General features: G+C 31.0%; 2 protein-coding genes across 2 annotated transcripts in view; both read right to left on the reverse strand.

The window, feature by feature from the left end:
* The window catches only part of LOC148301523 (actin-binding protein WASF2-like), a gene marked incomplete at its 3' end in the record, with an annotated part of 223,347 nt that extends 220,937 nt beyond the window's left edge, over positions 1-2,410 (reverse strand). Inside the window, exon 1 of the mRNA XM_088273122.1 lies at positions 1,740-2,410. Within this exon, the coding sequence (XP_088129248.1) occupies positions 1,740-2,028 (289 nt within the window). The remainder of the gene's footprint in view (positions 1-1,739) is intronic.
* A 9,179-nt stretch (positions 2,411-11,589) lies between these two features.
* LOC148301525 (uncharacterized) overlaps positions 11,590-15,780 on the reverse strand; it is a 213,380-nt gene continuing 209,189 nt past the window's right edge. The window contains exons 5-6 of the mRNA XM_088273121.1: positions 14,810-14,916; positions 11,590-13,676 (exon numbers count right to left, since the gene is read on the reverse strand). Coding sequence (XP_088129247.1) covers positions 13,554-13,676; positions 14,810-14,916 — 230 coding nt within the window. The 3' untranslated portion in view covers positions 11,590-13,553. The remainder of the gene's footprint in view (positions 13,677-14,809; positions 14,917-15,780) is intronic.

Raw genomic sequence — 15,780 nt, forward strand, 5'->3', positions numbered from 1 at the left:
ATTATCTAACAAGCCCATTCCCACAGGGGTAGGCAGAGAGAATAGAACGCCACACAACCCTTTGCAAACATTCATATTTTTTTCCACATTCATGGATTTCCTAATATGTATCCTCACTTTGGGAAAAATCAAATATGTATGTATTTTTCGTCATGAAAATAAATACGGAGAAAAGGGGTTTAGCGAAAAAGTTGTAGAGAGAGAAGAAAGAACAAAGAAGGGTACGATGAGCGATTAGGAATTAATGAGAATGTAATTATTTGTTTTACGTATAATAATACTAATAATAATGGTGTATAATTTATACAGCGCCATTTCAGCGATTTAATTTGGAAAAGAAGATTGTGAAAATGATTTGACAAACAAATGCATTTAAAATTTATAAAAATAATACTACAACTTTACAGCTTTTTCTATATTTATTTTATCTGACCAGTAACCGCGTTTCGTCGTTACCGGCATCATCAGACTAGTTTTTAAAATAATTATCCGTTTTTGAAGGTAGGCGATTGAAATAAAAAAGGTAAATAAGTAGGTTCTTTCAGATGGGGTCTTTTTTAACGCTTATAATATTGTCAAAATGTATTTTTAACGACTAGTTTAGGGTTGGAGGTAGATAATTGAGTAATTTAAGTAAAAATTCCGGGAAGAATTCCAGGAATTTTAGTAAATACGGTGTTAAGCCACCATTTTTTTCCTTCGATATTTCAGACACTTAACATATATGAACCTACTAGGTATTTTGCATTATCGGTTATAAAATACAAAGTTAAGTACTATTCTTCAAGGGACACCTTCGAGGTAGTTTGCACAAGATTGTTGAAGTACGGATATGCAACCCCGAGTGCCATAACTATTCCATTTTCTACACTCATTTTTCTTTCGTAACATCCTCCGTGTCCTTTTCTATATGGCAAGGCAGTCTTTAAATTTGGCTCATTTACTTACGTCATCTGTATTCTATCAGACACATTCCCACTCCTAATTGACTAAACTAACTAATCATCACGCCGCTTTCCCGCAGGGGTAGGCAGAGAGAATAGGACGCCACACCATTCTGCCTTTGCAAACATTCTTCGCCACTTCGAAAAAGCCAAAAAAAAAAACAATAAAAAGAAATGTAAGGTTCTAACGATCGAAAACATTACAAAACGTCGAATCTTACTAACGTGATAAAATGGTATATTATTTTAAGAAATAAAAAGACTTTGTTTTTTGATCCACTCACATTTTGAGTGAGTGTGAGTGGATCAAAAAACAAAGTCTTTTTATTTCTCAAAATAATATATCAATATGATCCACAAAGGTAATGTTTTCAATATTCAAAACATGATAAAATGGTGTTATACTTTTTTATTTTATTTATTTAACTAACTAACTAACTAACTAACTAACCATCACGCCGCTTCCCCGCAGGGGTAGGCAGAGAGAATCGAACGCCACACCACTCTGTCTTTGCAAACATTCTACGCCTCTTCTACATTCATGCATCTCCTCATACATCCCCGACGATTATTACGACTCCTGGCCCGGCCGCTTTTAAGTATTTGACATACCTGATTGTGGCAGGTTTTCCTCGGTCTCCCTCTGCTTCTTTTTCCAACTACATTCGCCTCATAAATTTGTTTTACCGTTCTTTCCTCACTCATACGTTCCACATGTCCAAACCATCTCAACACACCTTTCTTGATTTTTTACTTATTTTTTTATTTTAATTAATATATTTGAATTTTACTTACGGACTGGTACTTTTTTGGGGTCGTACAGCTCGACTCTTTCGCTGACTTTGTTGATTTTGACCTGCAGGCACTTGGATCTCTCCGCGACGTCGTTGAGCTGGATCGTCAAGTCGCTGAAGATGTCGTTGGCCAGAACGACCAGGGAAGCAAGTTGCTTGAGAGCGTTGCTAAGGGTGCAGTTGGTCACAGCTAGCAACTCATCATCCTTCACCTTGGCAACTCCGTGCTCGTCGTGCAAACTCGTTCTCGATAAGTACTTCGGCTCGACCACACGCAGAACGAACGGCATTTCGATTCACAAAAAAAAACAGCCGGCAAACATCAAAAAGGAATCATTTGAACGGTATATTACTATTAAAAAATATTTAATTAGTCGCACACGATGAAACAATACTACAGGTATTGCATTTTAATTGTTCTCACCTCAAACTGCTAATAAAACAATCAACACTGTTTCGTATTCAACCACTTTTCATTCAAACTTTATAAAAAGGTTGGCGCAATATTAATTTGTAACAAACACTTTAAAAACAGCATGTTATTTATATACATCGAAGAACACATTTTCGCGGTAATGAGGAAATCGGGTAGTTTTAAAACTTATTTATTTTAATTTATATTCGTCTCGTTCGTATAAAGACGCCATCGCAGCACTCAAATACCACCACGCTCGTCCGCTCTCCGCGCGGGAATACGATTTTTGTATTACAGTTTGGAAGTAAACTTTAACGGCCGCCGCGCCGGTAGAAGCGCTGCTGTAGTCATGGCAACTGACATGTGCGAAGGGATTTGAGATTTCTTATTCTCTTCTTGCCATCTAGCGGTTGAAAATATAAGTAATTTTTTTAGCAAAGCTTTAAGCCAAATTCAAACAGGTCGCATTGTTGTTAATTCAATTGATTGTTCATAGAACTAATACATAGATGGTGCTTTCTAAATATTTCAATTTTTTTTATTATTTATTTATATAAATGATTCAAGCAACCCTAAAGTGCTCAAAAAAAACAAAATGTTTTTACTGGACCTTATACGTATAGATCGTTTACCAAGCTCAGTAGGCCAAAATTTACAAGGCAAGAAATTTATAAACATATAAAATTAATTTCCAATATTATCTTTAAAATAACAATATAGTCACATACTTACCCATTCTATCTTGGTAAGGTTTAAATAAAAAAAAATAAAACTTTTAACAATCCAAAAAATAACCTTCTAGGTAATAATAAATGACCATCACACTGCACGGGTAGACAGAGAGAATAGAATGCCGCACCACTCTGTCTTAGGAAACAATCTCCGCCAATTCCACATTCATGCATCTCCTCATATTCCGACTCCAGACCTGACCATGCCCAAGTATTTGAAAAACGTGATCATGACAAGTTTTAGCATTCTTCCTCTGCTCCTATTTCCAACAATATTTGCCTCATAAATTTGTTTAATTGATCTTTCTCCACTAATTTTTTCTTCAACCATCTCAACACACCTTTTTATCAATTTTACTTATGTCAGTCTTGCATTCTTTCCTTATACGACTATTTGAACATCTATCATAAATTGTTTAGGCACACATTAGTCTCAGGGACCATATTTTGACTGCATTCATTCTACTCTCATCCTTCTTTTGCCAGTTCCATTTTTCACTTCCATGTATTAGGATTGAAACCAGGACTTTATTGTGCACTGCCAGTCAAATTTAGTTTTTGAAATAAATAAACTATAGATATTACTCTCACTATTTCCATGTGAAACGATTACACTATTAGACTAAGTACCAACATATGATTGCAGTACCTATACATAATTGTTAATTACCTATTTCATACCATTTGTTTATCCTTTGAAGCATAGGTTTATTTATATGTTGTAATTTTTTGTACTCTAATCTCTAATGGGCAGGACATATTACGAGACAAGACCCCACAAGATGGACCCCAAGAATTTTACGATGGAGATCCTTAGGAGGACAAAAGAGGTATCGGAAGACCACAAAAGCGATGGTCCGATGACATAGTCACTGCGGGGGGTAAAAACTAGCTGCAAGCAGCAACCGATTGGAGCAAATGGAAAGAAGAGGAACAGGCCTATATCCAGCAGTGGAGTACAGAGGGCCAATTCAGCCACCACATAGAAATTTGATGTGATCTTTACATCCTGATTCTTTACATCCTGGTAGTAATGGCGGTGAATAGTCTAATACAGGCCTGGCCAACCCAAATAGCATCCCGGGCCGCATCGATGACTTAAAATTTTCCCAAGGGCCACATAGAGACATTAGAATTTTTTTAAAATAACGTATTTCATACTTATTGATTTTTTGTAAGTACAAATAAGTAAGTAAAAATAATTTTAATGCGGAGGTAATCAGAAAGCAAAATCATGGTAATTGTGAAGAAAATATTACTACGACCAGAAGTGAGTAGAAAACATACAATGAATCAACAAAAAATATATTAGTATAGTAATTAATATTTTGAAAATTTTTAACAATCAATATTATTAATTAGGACACATAAATCAAACAATATTAACATTTTTATTTTAATAAAAACCAATTTATAAATGACCACTCAGTTTGAGATTTGAGTTTCTCTTCGCTTACTTAATTTTTCTAAATCTAATTCAATAGTTGAAGTTCCACACTTTAACTGATTTTCGAGATTTTTTGAGATTGCGTTAAATTGGCGATGCTGAAGAGCGTGCGAATGGATATTGTTCACTGTTTTTATAACAACATGCATGACTTGGCTCATAGAGTACTTGAGGGCATAATTTTTGTTGATGCATCTAGCCGTGTATCAAAAATATATCACTGGTTTAAAAATTTATTCTTTATACATGGCCGCGGGCCGCACGTAAGGGCGTCGAGGCCGCATGCAGCCCGCGGGCCGCGGGTTGCATGCGGCCTCGCATGGTCTAATAGATCATTGATATTCTTATTGTCAGGTAATTAAACACTTAAAAGGTGGGATGAAGAACAAAACACAACTTTTCCACAAATTTTTAAATTTATTTAAATATTTTCAACAAGCATTTTACACCAGTTAACATATCTGTTTGCCTATATAAAACATACAGTTACACATTTATCCTAGATTACAATAATATGCTTATGTTCAAATACATTTATAAACTTAAATACAAGCGCTGGTCAATGTAAACGGTTATCTTAATGATATATTGTGTAAAACAAAACATGTGCGTTCTTGAGGTATTTTTACTTATAGCTTTATGTTAAAAAAGGATAGGATATTATTAATTCCTTCCAAAAAGTTTTATGTCTTTATTTTTATAAGCACAATGATACATATATATTTTCCATTTTAATTTTAGGTTTTAAATAAATCTTCATCGGCCAACGCATGTCTTAGTGAAAGTTTCAAATGAGAAATCACTATTTCCATCTTATTATTATCGTGGAAAATCAGTATTAAAAAAAACCTACATGCTTATCGTGATAACACAACATTACCAATACATTTACTACGTAAATAATTAAAAACTGATACATATACTGCCGTGCTAAGTAAAAACACAATATGTAATAACAAAATATATTTTATGTAAGAATTGAAAATTCATATCATTACATATATTGATATTTCGCTCACTCCTTTCAAGAACGTCATAAATCAAAAAACTTGATTTTTCTGGAGAACGTTTGGTAAAGTTTAAAAATATAACACAATGTATTAAAAACAAATATCAAGCCACTGATTGAACTTTTCACTGTGCAACAGATCTTTTTTGGTAAAACCTGAAGGTTTTTTATGCATTTGAAAAATATTAAGTTTGTTTAAAAAAATAATTAAACAATACCTTTTCTTCAAAATGCAAAAACAACACTTTCTGCCCTGTAGCGGGTAAATATTAAGTTAAAAATATGCCTCTATGCTGGGATATAGTATATTTTCTGGGCATTCCGAAAACATGTACAACTGAAAATTGAGGTTTTCTGATTTATGACGTTCTTGAAAGGAGTGAGCGATGTCTACAATTCATTGATTTTGAACATGCGTTTCCTGGATACACTATGTCTACAATGCTGTGAAAATCTGACGTTCACCAAAGCAAAATTCTTTCAAATGCAACCTCATTTAGCGGTTCTGAAGTCGATTGATGGCAATAGTTGTTGACTGAAATTTTCATTATAGTTAATGGATGTATTGTAATACGTGTTTTTTCCACAATCCATTTTCATAATTTTTTTAATTAATCAGTAATCACACTGTTTTCAAAACTATATCTAGATTTAAAACATGCATGTTAAAAACCATACATTCAAACAGTTAGTGTAAACTAATATGATAAAGATCTTGTTATTCCTAAAGGGTTGTTTATCATAAGTGTTAAAAAATAGAACTACAAATACACAAGAGAAAATTTATGAAATTTTGCACCGGTTAGTACGAATATCAATGGTCATTGAAAATATCTTTAAACATAACAGAAGGCGGCGGTTTTGATATTGGTTTTTGTATCATGGTTATGGAGTGTCGGTAATTTACTAGAAAATATGAGACTATTCATAAAGGGGGTAAAAACTTAAATGTTACAGCAATTCTTATTTTATAATTATGGATATTTTGTGATTAGCATAAGAACTGTGTTTTTACTTAGCAGGCCAATGTTATATTCTAATACACACGGTTCTACAGTTGTACATGTATGATAAACAATACAAATTATTATTGTACGTAGCAGTTACAGATAAATAGTTACAAATACAATTAAACTTTTCAGTTAAATCTTAACTATTATAAAATACATTGAACATTCATTTGAAAAAACTGTTTTTAGCCTTTTTGCGTTTATTGTATTATGATTTATTGAGATTGCTTTGCGGGATTTTTTAAAGCTATGTTTCGACAAACTTACCTGAAGAAATAATACCTTAGCCTCTGTTGCCATTTTTTAATAACACAAAATTCATTTCAACCATGCAATATCAGACTGAATGACCAATGTAGACTTACTTACTGAAATTATCAGACCAGTCTGATAATGTCGATAACGAGGAACACCATAACTGGTTGAGTAAATTAAGGCGGAAAAAGTTATTTTTTTAAATGTTTTATTTCTTAGATAAAATGCTATTGCACAATTAAGAAAGGATGACGATGGTTTGATAGTTTAGACATGTGGAACTAATGGGTATGAAAATAACAGTTTATGAGGCAAATCTAGTTGAGGAAAATAGATCAGAAAAAAACCAAGGAAAACTTGCTACGATCAAGTACTTCCAATAGATGAATGTAAACAAGCCAGGAGTCCGAATAATTGGTGGGTATGTATGAAGAGATGCATGAGTGGAGAAGAGTCAAGAATGTTTGTAAAAACAGAATTGTACGGTATTCTATCATCTCTGCCTTTCCCTGACGGGATGCAGTGTTTTACAGTTTTAACAAGAGATGTCAGTTAGCAACCTTCTGAGACACGTTTCAACAGACACGTTTTTTTCTTTCCAATGCAAAAAAAAACACTTAAGTTTGTCAATGCAGAACTCAAAGTGGGAATGATGCATTCTGAATATAATATTCTTTTTATCACTAACAGAATTTTCCTTAATCCCAGCATTGCAATTACTGTTGGATATGGGGTTGTTTTGGACTAATGCTGTTAATTATGTGTTATCATTGTGAAAACACATGATTTTTCTACGCGTTTGGGAATTAAACTCGGACCTTATGCAGTATTATCCTCATTACAATATTTAAAAATCAAAGTGTTAATATTACACTTTCACATTACATATTTTTTGTAATACACCATAAAAATCAATGTGTAACGTATTATAAAATACATCTTTTATATTTATACGAACACTCACTGGCATTACATAGCGGAATAAAACATGTTATCTTCTGCTAATAAATACACAAATACATACAGGTAATATATAATCTTATTTTTATCTTATTATGTATAATTTAACCATAGTTTTTAATATAATTATTCCTTTTTTCTGGAAATTTTGAACTCCATAACATGAACCTATATTTGAACTCCAACTCTTTAGAACTGTACGGAACTCTCTATGGATTTTTAAAATTATTATATTTGTTCGAATTGAATTGAAATTTTCATTGTTTCTGTTAGAATGTCAGATTTCTATGTTTTATTTTTTAATAATAAAAAAACATATCCAGTGTTGATGGAACCGCAGAACATTGGAGTATACATATTGTGTTATAGTATCAATGCATATTGTGTTCTTGTACCAATAAATGAAGAGTTATTTTTATATACCCAGTTTCAATCATTAAATGAGTATATATTATAAAATACTGTAGTATTGTTTATTGAAATATGAAATTCACACAAATTTTGTATGTAATAAATGGAGAGTAGCATTTTGAAAACATTTACTCATAGTTATTATAAACCCAGTTGATACATCAATGTAGCTTTAAACATCAGAACAAGAAATATGAAAGATTTTCTAAGCATACATTGTACAAATAGATAAATTTATTATAAACTAATTTAAGAACATTAATTAAAACACATATATTAAATGTAATTTTAGTCACTGCACAATGTGTGGACACAACAATTGTAGCGCAAATTATAGTGCATATACAGTACTTCTTGTATATGATGTAAATAGTGCACATTTGTATAAATTACTAGCTGTTGTCTACACTACAATTGTAGTGCCAATTATAGTGCATACACAGTACTTCTTGTATATGATGAAAATAGTGCCCATTTGTATGAGTTACCAGCTGTTGTCTACACTACAATTGTAGTGCAAATTAAAGTGCATACACAGTTCTTCTTGTATATGATGTAAATAGTGCACATTTGTGTGAATCACTAGCTGTTGTCTACACTACGATTGTAGCGCAAATCATAGTGCATACACAGTACTTCTTGTATACATATTACGTAAATAATGCACATTTGTACGATTCACCAGCTGTCTAGTATGAGTATGTTTTACCTATAATGTAAGAAACATATAAAGGAGAGGTCAAGCACAACATTTATGATCAGCACACATGTTACATTGTATTGTGACAAATATAGCTTAGGTACATTAAACATTAAACATATATATATTTTTTTAATTTGGCACGCAGGACTACACTACAGGCATATAAGCAGACATAACACCGACAACGTTACATGTGTATATTTATATTTGTAACCAATATACTGATAGGTATACCCGTTGAAAGAACTTTTATGTATTTTATTTCTAATATTAAAGATGTATGAAGAAGATGAGTATCAATGACATTCAAATTAAGGAGACGTGTTATATATTATAAATATAATTGGAAAACACCATTTTTCCAGGTATTTTATCTAGATATTTGTCTTCTTACCTCATACGCATCCAATGGTGCACAATGTTACATAAATGCAGTGTTACAATGATCGAAAATCATGTGCAGGCAAAATGATTTTTCCTGTACTTCGGGTGCGGGTCTAGGCTAGTTTTTATGCGAATCTTTTTTATGCGATTTTGAAGTTAAACAAATTTCAAATGTAATGGAATCTATCCCTAATTTTTGTATGTAGTTCAAGTCTTTTTAATGCAAATTCGCATAAAAAAATCAAAAATTTAGACTAATGCAGGTTACAACCGTTAAAGTGTGATTGTGTCACTGGCACAAAGGAAGCTCAAATCTGACATTGTATTCAAGAGATACTTTATTTGAAAAAAAAACAGAAAAAGCACTTGTAATTTGGATTAAAGATTTATCTCAAAAACGATTTCCCATATGTGAATATTTAGTTATGGAAATACCTCTTCTGTTTTTATTTTTATAATTTTGATATAAACTTTATAATGCGATTTTTAATACATTTCATCATATTGATTTGAAGTTATGTGGTTTTTAAAAATATTGGAACCCATCATCCAGTTTTGTATGTAGTTCAAGTCTTTTTTTATGCGACTACCCGTAGAACGTATCTATCGCATAAAAAGAGACCCAAGTGTATACAATATGGTATGATGTAAAAAGTATTCGAGTGAAGAGTCACATATATTTATTTTGACTTCCCCGCAAACCCAAACTTGCTTACCGCTGGACCATGGAGGAAGAGGACTTTAGTAGATATTTTATATTCTATTTCAGTTTATATAGAAAGATGGCTATATATTTGATATAAGCAAAATAAAGGTAAGTTATCAAGAGTTAACATATTGAGAATTGAATAATAGTTTTTCTTTCATCTTATGTGTTTGCAGTAATCAAATAAAAATAAAAATAAACTTATTATATAGAAATACAATATCAATAAAGCAAAACATGTAGAAAAAGAACTCGACCGCGTCAAGCCACTTTATGTAGCTTGATGGGTCCTACAAACAATTCTTATGAAATACAAGAATGTTAAAAAATAAATGTTATACATTTAAAAATTATTTGGCTGTTTAAGCATAATAGTTTGATTATGATAACTTCAACTAACATGAAAACATATATTGATTAAATTTATCGATATACGTACTTTATAGTTTTATAAATACCATTTTATGGTGAAATTTTAAATACATTGGTCTGAAGCATGTTTTTCTTTTTAAATGTCGTTACATAAATTATTCGTGTTTCAAACACAGCAATACTTCAGGCCAAAATTTATCTTAAATCTATTTTTTTTAATATACTGTGTTTAATATTCTATGTTATACTTGGAGCTTTTGACATCACTAGATCATGCAGATTATGCGATAAATGTTTATTTCATAGGTAAATATTATTACAAAAGTTACTTTGGTTAATACATCATGACGGCACAACATTTAACTTAGCCAAAGGTTAAAAGCTTACAGTACATTTATGATTACAACACTTATGCAATATGCAAATTATTTTAATACATAGAAACAGAGAGTAGAGTAGTAAGAATACAAGGAAGGACAGTGAGTTTATTGTGTGTAGCTAGTTTAATCCACAATCCTTATTCAAACCGGTGACTGAACTGGAATTTCTACATTACTATGGTTTATTACCGGCAAAAGCAGTTATTTTGAATGTAGCATAGTTTTTTCAACATAATATAACAGCTAAATAGTAAGCATTTTGTGGAAGAGTTGTTTTTTATTTGCAATCAAATACATATTTTAGTATGCTTGAATGTTTAAGGGGCACCACAAAGTAATATTTTTTATAAATATTTATTTGACCATAAACTCCTTACTTACATATATATTATACTCATGCATTTTGATTAATTAAAAGTAAGATTTAAAGGTAGTGTTATATAATAAAGGACTAAAAACAAATGCGACTCATATCAAGTAAATGATTGTCAGTAAAACAAAACATTTGCCAGTTATGACCCTTCTTAAAATGGAATCAGATGTGATTGTGACGTTATAAAAAATACTAAACATTAAACATGGAGTGGCACAATGAGAGTAAAATGGCCTTAATGAAAATTTAAAAATTACATTTTTATTTCAAAATAATTTATATTAATACAAGTAGTATAAAAAATACTTTAAAAATACATAAAATAGAATGGGGAATAAATGAATGAAATTTTATTTACGATGATCTTATTTAAACATTTTGATGGGTCCAATTTTATACAAATATCATTCGAATATAAAAAGTTTATGATAAAATAAATATCTATTAAAGTGCTCCGTTGTGGCACCCCTTAAAAGCAAAATGTTTGTTACGATGACTTTTCTATACTCATCACACAAAGCGTTAAAGCATTATTGCTCTAAATATTACGATAATATAAATGAAATCGTAACGTGCAAAAACCATAATTATTACGTTTTTTGTCATATTTCACTCTGAAACGTCATAATATTTTTTTATTATTATACGAATACGTAAATCAAATATTTAAATATGTATTAATATTTTTGGGTGGCATCTACAAAATTTTAATCGCCGCCATCTTTGAAAGAAATAACACATCCTTGGTTTAAGTAAAAAATATTACATTTTAAAATTAAATTTACTTAATAATACATTTAAATATACTGGTACACATATGAAATGCAATTAAAAATAAGCGGAATGAGTTACAGAACAGGATGACAACTTTCAGAACCAAAATTTTAAATTCCGCACACCAGCTCATACTGTTTTATTCTCTTGCCCATAGATGGCAGACTATACTGGTGTCTCTTTGCTTTTTAACTTTTTACACAAAACCAGATAAGTTTTCGCGTAAGTATTCATATATAAAAGTACTGTAAAATTATCGTAAAACTTTTGTTTTCAAGAAAATATAAATGAGATGATGATTATAAATTAATAACATTACTTCAATACATTTTTTTACGATTTAAGGAATGAAAAATTTTACAAAATAAATTTTAATATTGACAAAGATTGTAAAATTTGGTCTTACTTTTCAGTCAACATTGATACGTAATTTTTATATTTATGTATGTATGCTAAAAAAAACAAAGAAATATTTATAAAGATATGTAAATTTTGACGTGTGTTCTTGATATTTTTTAAGTGAAAATTTGAAATCATAATATTCAAAAGATATGTGCAGAATGCAATCGCAAAATTGTTAAATAAATAAATTAAAATGTGACAAGAAAGGTGCATGAAAATTAAATTCATTAGTTGGTCCAAAAGTGTTTTATAAAAATATTTTTCCTTTAGGCGAATACCATACAATGATACGATTGAATTTTAGACCTTATCGTTTCAAAGAAATATTTTTTACGAAACATTCCATCTCTGTATTAAACGTTACAATTTTTAAATACACCCTGTGTTCTTGGTCTTATCAATCGCTTCCTGTCACGTGTCTAATGGAATAAAATATGTTATTATGTTATATAAATATATTCTGATATTTCCGACAAATAATTTGGTTATAACATGTTATTTGAATAATTAACATGTAATTTTAATAAAATCAACAATCTTTTTGCAAGAGCTTAATAGTAATAAAAAACTGATATTAATTTCGATTAGCAGAGCTTTTCAAAGTTTGAAAAATTTAAAAAGATGAAGATTTCTAAAAAGCTTTTTAAATATTTAAATACTATTAATAATACCCTCATTCACTTAGATATTATGTAAATGGATGTATGAAAATAATAATAGTTATTGGACGCATCTGTGCTTTCCATTGGTTTGTGATATTGACACGATAACAAATAAAAGAGGATATGGGTAAAAGAAGTTAAGTTTTTGTTACTGAAATTAAGCTTGAGTAGTAGTTAGACTGTTTAAGATGTAAAAATAGTAGAAAAAATATTTCTAAATTAAATGGCTTGAAAATAATATTACTTAAGTCAAAAATTACAAGAAAATCATTATATAACAGAGAAAACATCGCATGTAATAGCGTTGTATAAACTATACTACAAAAAGCACGCTTCAAATTGATTTCCCGTAGTTATTTTCAGGAAACGAGGTCCAAATGATCATCCTTTATTACGTTTTGCCCAGAATACTACTGCTACTACATATGCAATTGCTGCGTTTAGACAAACGCGTTTTAGTGGGAAAGTTTTCGCAATTTAGCTCATGTAAGACTGAAAAATGTGGGTTATTAAAAGTGGCAGGTTAAACATGCGTTACTTTTTATTAGTCATCCGCACCTTGACCGCGTTTTTTAATGTGGTTTATCCCAAACTACAACATGGACATGTACAATTGTGACACATAAAGCGCGTATGTATAAAGGCAGGCATTATTTTCTCTAAAGTTATTGAACAAAAATAACATTTTCTTCTTGTTTACAAAGAAAATTCTGTGGAAAATTACAAGTAATGTAGAGTTCCTACAGATCTGACTTTTATCGGTTATACGTGTCAATGTATAGTACAATGGAGCACAGAAAAGATTGGAGGATGCGCAAAGACTAGGAGTCCACTTCGTGGCAGACTTCCATATAGTCTGGATCGTGAATGATATCCTTGATCATGTCCTTCAGCATTGTGTAGCGAGGAAACATTGGATAAACTTTGGAGTTTACGTAGTCCGACTGAAAGCAGTAACAATGAAAACAATTATTACATACATTTATTTTGTACATTAAAAGCATTGATAACTTTATGGTATGGTAATATAACACTCTCCTTATCATTCATCACGAATAAGTGCTTATAAAAATGATATTACGCAAAGTAATACCACTATGATAAGGAGATTGAATGCAGTATGATAGGAGAGTGAATTATTACAGACATTTTAATAATCAAAAGTCTGGTTGTTGTATGATCACTGTAGATTAATCATTCATCATTGTATTTTATGTGAAGCTGTCTGGTAAATAATTAAAAGCTTAACATCATACGAAGAACCTTTGTTAATAAGGCGCTTATAAAAAAATACCTCTTTTTTATGTGGGCTATCGAATTCAAAAACGTTATTAAGTTATGAATTATTCTCCTAATTTCCTCATTTCTTATTCTGTCTAAGGCTTATACCATAGATCGCTGTGTGCATTTGAGCTTAGCTACATTTCTTTATACAAATTAACAATAAATATGGGAGTCGAACACTGCAATATATCGTTCCGAACATTTTTAATTTGTTGCTGAAGGATGTTAAAGGTCAAAATAAAATATGGAACAAAGGCAAAATAAAGGAATGGGAAAGTGATCAAGACATAATTTTATTAAAATTGTAAAATAGTTTATATTCTTAATTTTTATCTCTTTTTTTGTGTGTATATTAGGTTAAAATGGTTAAAAACAATAATAATGTATGCCAAAAGAACTCCACCGACAAGACACACAAGGTGGCTTGGTGGGTCTCAGCAATTTTATTTAATTTTTTTTAAAAATATGTTTGAAATTGTTCTTTAAATAAATGTATACAAATTATGTTAATAAAAAAATAAAAAAAATAATAAAAATACAATAAAAATCATCATAGTATAATTTATAATATTAAAATATTAAATGCATCATATTACACAATGTTATCTTGATCGTAACTTACAAGGCAAGGCTTAGGGCAGACATTAGCATAGGATAAACTATTGATGGTGCATTCTGGGCAGACTGATTTTCAAAGTAAATACCATATATCTTGGGAATAAAGCTTCGTTGATTGTTTATACCATCTGAGTAGAGTAAGTCCTAGGTTATTTTTTAATGTTTGGAAAATTACCTTAAGTTCGCGGATGAGATTCCTCAGGCCGGAGTACTTCTTCAGTAAGCGGTACAAATCATTTGTCATCTGTGTATTCTCAGTTTCGATTTGGGCTGTTGTCATATCTGCAACCAAAAAAATAATATTTGTAATATAAACCAACTAAAACTAACTAACCACCACACCGCTTTTCCGCAGAGGTAGGCAGAGAGAACAGAATGCCATACCGCTCTGTCTTTGCAAACATTCTTCGCCTCTTTCACATTCATGCATCTCCTCGTACACACCCGCCGATCATTCCGACATGTGAAAGAAGGTTTAAATTGAAGGAAAAATGCAACTTCCGAAAATTTAGCAAGGCGCTTGTCAATCGTAGGTGTAATGGTGAATATTACCGTTGTAAAAAGCGGTCACTTTAACCAGCCTATGATAAGTTGTAAGCCCTATAAATACCCAGACTTCCCTCTTCTTCTTCATCTTTATTGAGATATCAATAATACAATATATGTGAGGCTGTTTAATTTTGTTCATCAATTGATTCGGCAGTCACTTTGTGGTAAAATCTTTCCATTTTAAATTTAAGTTTTACTTGGTAAATACCACTATTTCTTAAAATTTACTGTGACACGTGTTAGGGCGTTTGTGTACTACACGGAATTACACGGAATTTTACCATCCGGCACGTCAGTTAGCGTTTTAAAACGATGATCTGCTTGTGCTTTTGTCCATCTTTCTTCGGATCGGTGATCTAGATCGGTGCATGTACTTGTTGCGCGTAAATTCGATCACGCTAAACTGTCGTATTCGCTTTCATTTTTCAAAATCGGACTGCCGGACGGTAAAATTACGGGTAGTGCACAAACGCCCTTTCGACGCTTTACGGTGTTTGAAAATTTATTTATTTATTTCAAAACATATTACATACATAAGTCATATATACATATAATATTCCCGATGAGTAATTTCTATTTCTCATTTTGGGACATGGG

Source organism: Brachycentrus maculatus, unplaced genomic scaffold (genome assembly GCF_059751285.1).
Source record: "Brachycentrus maculatus isolate JH-2025_06_01 unplaced genomic scaffold, ASM5975128v1 h1tg000550l, whole genome shotgun sequence".
Classification (NCBI taxonomy): Eukaryota; Metazoa; Arthropoda; class Insecta; order Trichoptera; family Brachycentridae; genus Brachycentrus; species Brachycentrus maculatus.